The sequence below is a fragment of the Coregonus clupeaformis genome, unplaced genomic scaffold (assembly GCF_020615455.1).
Source record: "Coregonus clupeaformis isolate EN_2021a unplaced genomic scaffold, ASM2061545v1 scaf0846, whole genome shotgun sequence".
Classification (NCBI taxonomy): Eukaryota; Metazoa; Chordata; class Actinopteri; order Salmoniformes; family Salmonidae; genus Coregonus; species Coregonus clupeaformis.
This window is the reverse complement of record NW_025534301.1, coordinates 152,023-165,070: the sequence shown is the minus strand read 5'-3', so window position 1 is coordinate 165,070 and position 13,048 is coordinate 152,023. Positions and strand designations below refer to the sequence as shown.

Sequence of the window (13,048 nt, the reverse complement as noted above, 5' to 3'; positions counted from 1 at the left end):
TTGTCATCTGGCCGTCCAGAATCACAACAACACACAACCTTCTGGCTCATTGAAGTGTGCACATCGTTTTCGTGATGTTCTCAGCTAACCCGTCTATTGAAACAGAAAAATTAGGGAGTGGGATGTCTCGCTTCCTCTTCCATCTCTGGTGTTGATTCTTCGCAGGCTGGATTCCATCGGTGGTGAACTTTAATTCCTTTCCTTGGAGGCTCTCCTTATGTTGGCTGGATCTGGGGAAGCATTATGCTAAAGGAACCCACCTCTGGAGATACTACAAATAAATAAAAACATCAAGGTTTCTGAATAAAGTCCTTCATTTATAAACCTTTATTTAGAATACATTATTCACAGCATATTCAGAGACCTTATGAAAAACAACTTTCAACTATTGTATCGAATAATTACATGTTCTTACTTCATCACCAACAATTTTCCCCACAATAGTACATAGAAATACATTGTAAAAAAGTAAGACAAATGTTTCCACTAGAAATTATGTGAAAACATCTAAATAAACCCAAAGCACTATACTTCCCTAATAGTGGAAATACAACACTGTAACAAATCAATAAAAATTAAAAAACACCATTAAAAGGTCATTTAAATGGAAAAGGGGATAGAGAGGTAGTGCAATTTTACTGTAAGGAGTTGGTTGCCCCCGCTGGAGCAGCACTGCTGTGTCCAAGGTTTGGACAATACACCTTTCAGTTCCAGAACTATATGCATGGAGCTCAGAACAGAAAGTTATCCTTTGTAACTGAGGCACAGTCGTTCCTTCAAGCTGACAGGCCACCCTGTGGTCTTCACTTCACACACATAGTAATTATCTTCAGGATGGCATCTCTGGGGTAAAAACAACAAGAGAACAACCAGGTAAACTGTACAGTATAATGTCAAAATACGTATTATCTGTTCAGTTGTTCTGATAAATTCCAACATAGACCCAAAACTGTAGTCTTTTTAAAAACAGAAAATTATCTTCATAAATGATGAGACAACAAACCTGATAAAAGGGATGTATGACAAGCCATACCTGCAGAGAAGAGAAGACAGATTGTTCAATTAAACACATTCCACATCCATCAAAGCCTGAAACTTATTATACATAGACTGCATAGATTTGAACACATATTACAATAGGAACAAAAGCTAACTCACCAGGCAAATGCTATGACTTGCAAAATGCAAAACAACAATGCGAGACCAAAGTTCTTCCACTAGAAAAAAATTTAATGTTAGTAACAAAAGTCCCCTAATATAAATAGAGTTAAGAATCTAATTTATCATCAGGGAACTTTGACCTTTGGCCAGGAGACTATAGGCATCCGCTGATCATGAACATCAAATACACTTATTAACTATTTGGTCATAAAATAATGAACGGAGTGGCTGCAGGTCCGATATAATAATGAACGGAGTGGCTGCAGGTCCGATATAATGATGAACGGAGTGGCTGCAGGTCCGATATAATAATGAACGGAGTGGCTGCAGGTCCGATATAATGATGAACGGAGTGGCTGCAGGTCCGATATAATAATGAACGGAGTGGCTGCAGGTCCAACAAACTACTGACAACATTTCTCCCAAATTCCAAATAAAAATATTGTCATTTAGAGCATTTATTTGCAGAAAATGACAACTGGTAAAAATAACAAAATAACAAAAAATATGCAGTGTTGTCAGACCTCGAATAATGCAAAGAAAATCAGTTCATGTTCATTTTTAAACAACACAATAGTAATGTTTTAACTTAGGAAGAGTTCAGAAATCTATATTTGGTGGAATAACCCAGATTTTCAATCACAGCTTTCATGCGTCTTGGCATGCTCTCCACCAGTCTTTCACATTGATGTTGGGTGACTTTATGCCACTCCTGGCGCAAAAATTCAAGCAGCTCGGCTTTGTTTGATGGCTTGTGACCATCCATCTTCCTCTTGATCACATTCCAGAAGTTTTCAATGGGGTTCAGGTCTGGATATTGGGCTGGCCATGACAGGGTTTTGATCTGGTGGTCCTCCATCCACACCTTGATTGACCTGGCTGTGTGGCATGGCACATTGTCCTGCTGGAAAAACCAATCCTCAGAGTTTGGGAACAATGTCAGTGCAAAAGGAAGCAAGTTTTCTTCCAGGACAACCTTGTACGTGGCTTGATACATGCGTCCTTCTCAAAGACAAATCTGCCCGATTCCAGCCTTGCTGAAGCACCCCCAGATCATCACCGATCCTCCACCAAATTTCACAGTGGGTGCGAGACACTGTGGCTTGTAGGCCTCTTCAGGTCTCCGTCTAACCATTAGACAACCAGATGTTGGGCAAAGCTGAAAATTGGACTCATCAGAGAAGATGACCTTACTCCAGTCCTCTACGGTCCAATCCTTATGGTCTTTTGCAAACCTCAGCCTGGCTCTTCTTTGCTTCTCATTGATGAAGGGCTTTTTTTCTAGCTTTGCACGACTTCAGCCCTGCCCCTAGGAGCCTGTTTCGAACCGTCCTCGCCATGCACTTCACCCCAGCTGCCGTTTGCCATTCTTTTTGTAGGTCACTTGATGTCATCCTACGGTTGTTGAGTGACATTCGAATGAGTTGGCGGTCATCCCGGTCAGTAGAGTGTCGTTTTCGCCCTCTGCCGGTCTGTAGCTTTGTTGTCCCCAATGTCTGCTGCTTGACCTTGTTCTTATGAACCGCCGTCTTTTACATTTTAAGGATGGAAGCAACCTGACGCTCACTGTTTCCCTCTGCCAGTAAAGCCAGAATTGAACCCTTATTTTCCTCACTCAAAACTTTCCTTTTCAACTCTTTTGGCATGGTCAATAGTTATTTTTTGATTAATATTACTTTTGAGGTACTATTAGCACTGTTTTTGCCATCCAGCTGGTCCTATTGCAAGAGGATAGTGATGACCACAGCAGTGGTTTTTATACTTTCCCTCGTTAAATAAGATTTGGTTCATGTGATCACCTAATCAGTACCTAATTCAGTAAAATGAGGTGTGCCTGTGTTGGAATTCAACAGACACTGGAATGGAATGGCTGTCATACATGTAGAGATGCTGATTTAAGAAACATTTGCAGTGGTCTCTTCATTTTTCCCACAGCTGTAAATATAGCTATTTAAAAATATATATCTATTCAAATATCTTGCATATCTTATTTTCCATCTTTATCAATTAATATGCGTAATAATGTCGGCAGTTCATGCGTAGGATTTTAACCTATAACCCGGATTGCCATTGTATTACATTACATTTTTGACAAGCAATTATTATTTTAGCAAACAATTATTGTGGTTCATCCTATATTCTCCCTAACATCCTTACCCCCTTGCAACAGATGTGGGATAAACACACACACACACACACACACACTCTAACACACTCAACCCCTTTCCTCCACAATCAACCATAAGATCAGATGCTCAACGGTTGTTACATCCCAGAGCCCAACTCAAGAAAGGACCTGATTTACAAATGCATATACAGTTACAGCTGTTTGAGAAAGCATGCAAGATTGAGCACAAATTGACAACAATGTGAGATTTGATTAATCTATTTAATCTATGTCAAGTCCTAGGTGATGGAGATCAGATCCACCCTCTTCACCTGAGACACAAACACTCTGGTCCCCCGTTGTAACCATTTTTCCCAAGCATCTCCGTGCAGTCAGACCTTTGATTATTTTGTGCCAGCTGGGCCACAATGATAAGCCCCCTCTCTGATTGTCCGAGTGTGACCCCCTCCCCATGGGTTACTGCAGCCAGTGTTGCCAGCACTGCCACTACCTGGGTGGGGGTACCCCACCGGAATCCCTACCGGCTAGGTACAAGGTCGTCAAGGTTCTCATTAGCAGCTTTGAGAATGTCCTTGTATATTATGCTCTCCCGTCAGGGGGCTCTGGCTTTGTAGGACCAACCCTGCCAGGCAGGCTCAGAATCTTGAGGGGGCGGTGCTGCTCTAGTAGGTCTCTGACCGCATTTATCTTTCTGTTTTGGCTGCATATAGGCAACTCACAGCAGGTCCATAAAACAGATGGGGACGTCTCTTTGGTGTATGGGTCGCTCAGGTGGGTGTCTAGGATATAGGGTTGGGGATCGTTCCATCATGTTAGGACAATAAAAATATATATTAGATGTATACTATATTTTCAAATGTATATCCCTCATCTGCACAAAATTGAAAGCTCTCTCTCACAACCCCTGCTCACAGACACACGTTGGTTCTGGGATATGCAACCATTTCCTTTCTCACTCACTTAACGCCACACTTATTAAAACACAAAAACGCACACGACATCTTCCATCACAATACATCCACACATACTGTGCCTTCTATGTCTTCTGTTTGCTATGTTTTTATCTCCACTATGTTGATTGAGTACTTGTGTTCTAATTTAGTTGTATTTGAAGATGTATTATTTTGCTTGTTTTCTTTTCTTGTAATACCGTCTTATCCCTTTATAAAATACTATACCTACTATAAATGTTCTTTATTATTACAATCCCTACCATGGCTAGTATTGGGTGTTCCATTCCAATCCCTACCATGGCTAGTATTGGGTGTTCCATTCCAATCCCTACCATGGCTAGTATTGGGTGTTCCATTCCAATCCCTACCATGGCTAGTATTGGGTGTTCCATTCCAATCCCTACCATGGCTAGTATTGGGTGTTCCATTCCAATCCCTACCATGGCTAGTATTGGGTGTTCCATTCCAATCCCTACCATGGCTAGTATTGGGTGTTCCATTCCAATCCCTACCATGGCTAGTATTGGGTGTTCCATTCAATCCCTACCATGGCTAGTATTGGGTGTTCCATTCCAATCCCTACCATGGCTAGTATTGGGTGTTCCATTCCAATCCCTACCATGGCTAGTATTGGGTGTTCCATTCCAATCCCTACCATGGCTAGTATTGGGTGTTCCATTCCAATCCCTACCATGGCTAGTATTGGGTGTTCCATTCCAATCCCTACCATGGCTAGTATTGGGTGTTCCATTCAATCCCTACCATGGCTAGTATTGGGTGTTCCATTCCAATCCCTACCATGGCTAGTATTGGGTGTTCCATTCCAATCCCTACCATGTTTAGTATTGGGTGTTCCATTCCAATCCCTACCATGGCTAGTATTGGTTGTTCCAGTCCAATCCCTACCATGGCTAGTATTGGGTGTTCCATTCCAATCCCTACCATGGTTAGTATTGGGTGTTCCATTCCAATCCCTACCTGGCTAGTATTGGTTGTTCCATTCCAATCCCTACCATGGCTAGTATTGGTGTTCCATTCAATCCCTACCATGGCTAGTATTGGGTGTTCCATTCCAATCCCTACCATGGCTAGTATTGGGTGTTCCATTCAATCCCTACCATGGCTAGTATTGGGTGTTCCTTCCAATCCCTACATGGCTAGTATTGGGTGTTCCATTCCAATCCCTACCATGGCTAGTATTGGGTGTTCCATTCCAATCCCTACCATGGCTAGTATTGGGTGTTCCATTCAATCCCTACCATGGCTAGTATTGGGTGTTCCATTCCAATCCCTACCATGGCTAGTATTGGGTGTTCCATTCAATCCCTACCATGGCTAGTATTGGGTGTTCCATTCCAATCCCTACCATGGCTAGTATTGGGTGTTCCATTCAATCCCTACCATGGCTAGTATTGGGTGTTCCATTCCAATCCCTACCATGGCTAGTATTGGGTGTTCCATTCCAATCCCTACCATGGCTAGTATTGGGTGTTCCATTCCAATCCCTACCATGGCTAGTATTGGGTGTTCCATTCCAATCCCTACCATGGCTAGTATTGGGTGTTCCATTCCAATCCCTACCATTGCCAGTATTGGGTGTTCCATTCCAATCCCTACCATGGCTAGTATTGGGTGTTCCATTATTCGACTCCTCTATTAGAACTTTCAGAATAGCCATGGAGTAGTCTTTGTGTCGCGGAACATTTGGTTTATTGACAACAAGAGCAACACGCTTCCCTTTTAATCTATTTTCCTTGAAGATTGCAGAACGGCGCAGAGTTCTGTACCCAATCTCCCTCGGGAACTGATCATTAATGCCTATTTTCGTGCCAGCAAGTCTTTTACCTAGGCTTTTAACCATTACTTTATCCTTAAAAAAAGAAAATTTGGCAACGATTGGACGATCATATCTCTGTCCGCTTTGTCCGACACGGTGTACACGTTCAAGTTGTATTTTGTCGACAGCCTCGAGTGGAATTTGAAGCGCTGTAAGAAATAAGTCCTTCACTATCTTATCTGTAATCTCTCCCTCCTTTTCCAGGATACCTGTAAGTACTAGATTTTCTCTCATCGATCTAGTCTGTATGTCTAGTAAGGCTTCTCTCAGAAAGTTGTTCTCCTTTTTAAGTTCCTTAACGTCCGTTTCCATCTTAGTGCCGGTCCCTTTTAGTTTTTTTTGTATCGCTCTCCATTATCGCAGCTTTTCCGTCACAAATTTCAAGACTCGCCTTCAACTCTTTTACATCATTACTGACCAACTCTAGTATGCCCAGTTTGTCATTTATCAACAGGTCACTTTCCGCACTTACCAGTCCCAGTGGTGAAAACCATAAATCAACTGTATCAGTCGAGGAGTCGCGTTTTCTCTCGGAGATTGATTGTCCTCGTTTATCTTCCATCATGTTTGGGTGTTGCGTGTTGTTGTAATATTAGTCGATATATTTCTCTAGCCTTATAATTTGTTTTGTGTTATTATCCAGATTGAATGTTATTACCCACGAATATATGAAATGTTAATATTTAGTCTAACTTACTGATATTGAATATTGTTTGTATCTTGAGGTGATTTGTACCGCTGTGTATTCAATACACCATCTTGTATACCTGCACTCTACCGGAAGTTGATAGTGCTGTTAAGAAAGCAGAGCAGCGCTTTATTATGGGCAGACTTCTCCCAATCTTAACTACTATTGTATCGATATGTTTTGACATGCATGTCAGTCTCTCCTGGCTCAGAGTAGAAGATAAAAAAAATTCTGAGGTCTTGGCTGACTTCTTTTGATTTTCCCATGATGTCAAGCAAAGAGGCACTGAGTTTGAAGGTAGGCCTTGAAATACATCCACAGGTACACCTCCAATTTACTCAAATGATGTCAATTAACGTATCAGAAGCTTCTAAAGCCATGACATCATTTTCTGGTATTTTCCAAGCTGTTTAAAGGCACAGTCAACTTAGTGTATGTAAACTTCTGACCCACTGGAATTGTGATACAGTGAATTATAAGTGAAATAATCTGTCTGTAAACAATTGTTGGAAAAATTACTTGTGTCATGCACAAAGTAGATGTCCTAACCGACTTGCCAAAACTATAGTTTGTTAACAAGAAATGTGTGGAGTGGTTGAAAAACGAGTTTTAATGATTCCAACCGAAGTGTATGTAAACTTCCGACTTCAACTGTACATATTACCTCCACTAACCTGTACCCCCGCACATTGACTCGGTACCGGTACCCCCTGTATATAGCTTCGTTGTTGTTATTTTATTGTGTTATTTATTTATTTTATTTTCTTAACTATTATTTTTCTTAAAACTGCATTGTTGGTAAGGTCTACACCGGTTGTATTCTATGCATGTGACAAATAAATATTGATTTGGCTATTTCAGCCACACTAGTTGCTGACAGGTGTGTAAAATCGAACACACAGCCATGCAATCTCCAAAGACAAACATTGGCAGTAGAATGGCCTTACTGAAGAGCTAAGACTTTCAACGTGGCACCGTCATAGGATGCCACCTTTCCAACAAGTCAGCTCGTCAAATTTCTGCCCTGCTAGAGCTGCCCCAGTCAACTGTAAGTGCTGTTATTGTGAAGTGGAAACGTCTAGGAGCAACAACGGCTCAGCCCTGAAGTAGTAGGCCACACAAGTTCACAGAACGGGACCGGCGAGTGCTGAAGAACGTAATGCCTAAGAATCGTCTGTCCTCGGTTGCAAAACAGTACCGAGTTCCAAACTGCCTCTGGAAGCAACGTCAGCACAATAACTGTTCGTCTGGAGCTTCATGTGTCCCCTGTAGCTCAGTTGGTAGAGCATAGCGCTTGCAACGCCAGGGTTGTGGGTTCGTTTCCCACGAGGGGCCAGTACGAAAATGTATGCACTCACTAACTGTAAGTCGCTCTGGATAAGAGCGTCTGCTAAATTACTAAAAAATGCAAAATGTAAATGAATAGGTTTTCCATGGCCGAGCAGCCGCACACAAGCCTAAGATCACCATGAGCAATGCCAAGCGTCGGCTGGAGTGGTGTAAAGCTCACCGCCATTGGACTCTGGAGCAGTGGAAACACGTTCCCTGGAGTGATGATGCACACTTTACCGTCCGACGGACGAATCTGGGTTTGGCGGATGCCAGGAGAATGCTACCTGCCCGAATGCATAGTGCCAACTGTAAAGTTTGGTGGAGGAGGAATAATGGTCTGGGGCTGTTTTTCATGGTTCGGGCTAGGCCCCTTAGTTCCAGTGAAAGGAAATCTTAATGCTACAGCATACAATGACGTTCTAGACGATTCTGTGCTTCCAACTTTGTGGTAACAGTTTGGGGAAGGCCATTTCCTGTTTCAGCATGACAATGCCCCCGTGCACAAAGTGAGGTCCGTACAGAAATGTTTTGTTGAGATCGGTGTGGAAGAACTTGGCTGTCCTGCACAGAGCCCTGACCTCAATCCCATCGAACACCTTTGGGATGAATTGGAATGCCGACTGCGAGCCAGGCCTAATCACCCAACATCAGTGCCTGACCTCACTAATGCTCTTGTGGCTGAATGGAAGCAAGTCCCCGCAGCAATGTTCCAACATCTAGTGGAAAGCCTTCCCAGAAGAGTGGAGGCTGTTATAGCAGCAAAGGGGGGACCAACTCCATATTAATGCCCATGATTTTGGAATGAGATGTTCGACGAGCAGGTACTTTTGGCCATGTAGTGTATATGTTCAGTTTACTTCTATCAGAACATATGTTCAGTTTGCTTCTATCAGAACTCAGCTAGGCAAAGCGAATGTCTGTGCTCGCATACTCCCTGAAGACCTGGCAATATTACTGTTGTTTGTCCCTCGTGAGCCACCATAGCCACAACATAGCCATAAAGAAATCTGTAATTTATTTAGACGTTTTTGCGGAGTCGCGCAATTTTACGTCTAACTAAGATGTTTTGCAAAGTATTTCTGAAGTGACAAAATGTGCATGAAAACTAGTCGTCTCTCGTTGGACGACAACAAACACTTAATTGAAGAATCCATTGTTCCTGCTAGGAGTAGTACTGTTGACCAATCACAGACGAGGGGGCGGAGACCCGAACTTGACTTGCCTCAATAAAACCTTTTGTGTGCACAAACAGCCGGAAAAAAACATGCTGAAAACCAAAACATCACAAAATTCATCAAAATATAGGCTTAACTCACCCAGAAGGCTGCACAGAGAGTCAACACAATACAGGTCTAGAAAACAGAACAGAAAACAAGTTCATTCAAACTTTATGCACCTTTAGTTTCTTTGTAGGATTCTCATTATTTTCATATTCGCATACTGCTACAAAATGACATGAAAGGGAATGCAGTCCTTTCTAAAGCTGGTCCTCACCAACATGATAGTAGTGGCCAGAGCTCTGGTCTTATCACACATCCTCTTCAGCTGTTTGACTGGTCCCATCAGGAACATGGTGCTGAGGACAGGTTAGGTTTAGTTAGAGACTGCTAAGGAAACACACACCCACATAGAAGGACACAATCACCCTCTGTTATAAATTGTTGACATTTCGTTTCTAAGGACATAAATCACATATCAGGGCATTGACAGTTTACTGCATCATATTTGTCATGATGAAGGAAATGTGTTTTCCTGCTGAAAAGGTTCTGAGTCATCACGTGTTGGGGGCATCCTGCTGAATCTCACCTGCAGAGGGAACACAGGTTTCCAAAGGAATACAAGATGATGAAGAGGAGGATTCCTATTTTGGGGACGAAGAGCATACATGCCCCCTGTAGAGGCAAGACAGATCATTTATCAGTTTCAACCTCCAAATTGAAGATGTCATTAATATAAACCATTTTTAAAAGGGGCAGTGCAGCCAAAAACGTGATTTAATGTTGTTTTAATGATATTTCCACACTATGATGTTGAAATAACACTCTGAAAATTATGAGAATGCCCTTTTAGTGTAAGAGCTTTTTGAAAACAATGCCTGGAATTTCAGCCTGTTCAGGTGGGATGGAGATTTTGGCCCAGAGCATGACATCACAATCTGATCTGATTATTCTGACCAATGACCAGTCATGTTTTATTTGTATCCTCCTACTTTGGCTCTAGACCCTTCCAACTCAACTCTGGACCTTGAAACCAGTTCTACTGGACCTTGAAACCAGTTCCACTGCATTTTTCATTGTTCCCCTCTAATCAGGGACTGATTTAGACCTGGGAAACCAGGTGTGTGCAATTAATTAACAGGTAGAACAGAAAACCAGCAGGCACCGGACCTCGTAGGGTAAGAGTTGAATACCCCTGGTCTAACGCTAGATAACTATTTCCTTTAAAGGGATTTTGGCAATGACACCCTTTATCTACTGACCCAGAGTCAGATGAACTGGTGGAAACCATCTTTATGTCTCTGTGTCCAGTATGAAGGAAGTTGGGTAGTTTCCTGAGCCAACGCTAACTCACAGCACAATGACTGGAAGTTTACAGGAACAGCTAGCATGCTAGCTATTCCCATAGACTGCCGGTCATTGCGTTACGCTAGTTAGCAACTTCCTTCAAACTGCATGCAGAGACATAAAGATGGTTTCCACGAGTTCATCTGACTCTGGGTCAGTAGGTAAAGGGCGTCATTTATCCCTTTAAAGTCATGTGGGGCAGAACACATGAAGGTGGTGAGTTTCACCTGAACTAAACAAAACACCTGAGGCATCTGAATTAAACAAAAGATGTTGCACATTCTTGAGAGCAGGATGAACCAGTCGCACCACATCTCTCTGGATGCACAAGGTGTCTGCTGATCGGAAATGGGCGGTGCGCAAATGAGCACAAACACACATTTTAATACTGTAAATAATTGTATGTAGGAAAGCAACATATTCAAATCTACTTACCAAGACTGAGCAGGTGACCCCAATCACAAAACAGACCATAAATCCCTTCACTCGTGTACCCCAACCCAAAGTAGATGCTTCATTTGCTGCCTGAAACAAGTAAAGTCATTCAGTGAAGAGCCACAGGTCGAGTTCACATGATGAGAGAGAAGATGCATTGATTTAAGAATATACTTTTAATTAAATTTGATTCCTATACATCCATGTATTTTACACTTTAATCACAATTTATTATTATGTTTCTATAATAATGACAGTTGATTAAAGGTATGAATATTAGCCTATAATATCCATTTATACTACATTTGATAAATTAGTTTTTTTACCTGCAAGATGTTGCCGTTTTCATTGGGTCCATCCGTTCCGCTCAAAACTGATTTAAGTTTGTCCATGACTTTTAACGCGTTGGCTGAGCGCAGTAAGTCAGGACTGTTTGCTGTATTTTGCGTCCGGTTGAGGTCCGGTGAGGTGACGTTACTTCGGAAGCTCAAACTAGTTATGATCCCATATCCCAGTGGGCGGAGCTAGGCATGTTGCTACGGAGACTGGCCATGTTCGAGAGGATCAAAACCGTAATGTATCATGGGTAAATTGTGACTGACTGACTGATCTACAAATAATAATTAGTAGTTATTTATGACTCAAGGTTGTTTGTAGATCAGTCAGTCGGCAGTCGCCTGCACTGTTGGCTGCAATGTTAAACAAAGGCCTCTCATTTTACAATGGGTCAGTGATGTTAATTTAAAATTTTTATTTCACCTTTATTTAACCAGGTAAACCAGTTGAGAACAAGTTCTCATTTACAACTGCGACCTGGCCAAGATAAAGCAACAACACAGTTACATATGGAATAAACAAAACGTACAGTCAAAAACACAATAGAAAATCTATATACAGTGTGTGCAAATGTAGTAAGTTATGGAGGTAAGGCAATAAATAGGCCATAGTGCAAAATAATTACAATTAGTATTAACACTGGAGTGATAGATTTGCAGAAGATGTTGTGCAAATAGAGATACTGGGGTGCAAATGAGCAAAATAAATAACAATATGGGGATGAGGTAGTTGGGTGGGCTAATTACAGATGGGCTGTGTACAGGTACAGTGATCGGTAAGCTACTCTGACAACTGATGCTTAAAGTTAGTGAGGGAGATAAGTGTCTCCAGCTTCAGAAATGTTTGCAGTTCGTTCCAGTCATTTGCAGCAGAGAACTGGAAGGAATGGCGGCCAAAGGTGTTGGCTTTGGGGATGATCAGTGAGATATACCTGCTGGAACGCATACTATGGGTGGGTGTTGCTATGGTGACCAATGATCTAAGATAAGGCGGGGATTTGCCTTGAAGTGATTTATAGATGACCTGGAGCCAGTGGGTTTGGCGACGAATATGTAGTGAGGGCCAGCCAACGAGAGCGTACAGGTCACAATGGTGGGTAGTATATGGGGCTTTGGTGACAAAACGGATGGCACTGTGATAGACTACATCCAATTTGCTGAGTAGAGTGTTGGAGGCTATTTTGTAAATGACATCGCCAAAGTCAAGGATCGGTAGGATAGTGAGTTTTACGAGGGCATGTTTGGCAGCATGAGTGAAGGAGGCTTTGTTGTGAAATAGGAAGCCGATTCTAGATTTAACTTTAGATTGGAGATTTCTTAATGTGAGTCTGGAAGGAGAGTTTACGGTCTAACCAGACACCTAGGTATTTGTAGTTGTCCACATATTCTAAGTCAGACCCGCCGAGAGTAGTGATTCTAGTCGGGTGGGCAGGTGCAAACAGCGTTCCTCTGTAGCTCAGTTGGTAGAGCATGGCGCTTGCAACGCCAGGGTTGTGGGTTCGATTCCCACGGGTGGCCAGTATGATTTTTTTAAATTATACACTCACTAACTTTAAGTCGCTATGGATAAGAGCGTCTGCTAAATGAAAAAAAAAGAATTTAGTTTTACTAGCGT

At 42.2% G+C, this 13,048-nt stretch overlaps 1 protein-coding gene across 2 annotated transcripts; it reads right to left on the bottom strand.

Annotated features, from left to right (window-relative positions):
* Positions 1 to 312: 312 nt before the first annotated feature.
* sft2d2a (SFT2 domain containing 2a) lies at positions 313 to 11,584 on the bottom strand. Of its 2 annotated transcripts, XM_041869900.1 has the most exons (8): positions 11,425 to 11,584; positions 11,099 to 11,188; positions 9,906 to 9,991; positions 9,594 to 9,675; positions 9,416 to 9,451; positions 1,159 to 1,217; positions 1,004 to 1,033; positions 313 to 843 (listed from the first exon to the last, which is right to left on the bottom strand). In XM_041869900.1, exons 1-8 carry the CDS (start codon positions 11,488 to 11,490, stop codon positions 804 to 806), a joined length of 489 nt encoding a protein of 162 aa, XP_041725834.1. In that variant the 5' UTR covers positions 11,491 to 11,584; the 3' UTR covers positions 313 to 803. The 2 variants fall into 2 exon arrangements, with proteins under 2 accessions (XP_041725834.1, XP_041725835.1); XM_041869901.1 differs by lacking the exon at positions 1,159 to 1,217.
* Positions 11,585 to 13,048: the final 1,464 nt, after the last annotated feature.

Excerpts from the sequence above, each read along its gene's own strand:
- sft2d2a (XM_041869900.1), bottom strand. The coding sequence starts at position 11,490 with ATGGACAAACTTAAATCAGTTTTGAGCGGAACGGATGGACCCAATGAA. Across the intron at positions 9,676-9,905 it reads AACCTGTGTTCCCTCTGCAG|CACCATGTTCCTGATGGGAC; the intron begins GTGAGATTCAGC and ends ACCTGTCCTCAG. Across the intron at positions 844-1,003 it reads TCATACATCCCTTTTATCAG|AGATGCCATCCTGAAGATAA; the intron begins GTTTGTTGTCTC and ends TTTTTACCCCAG.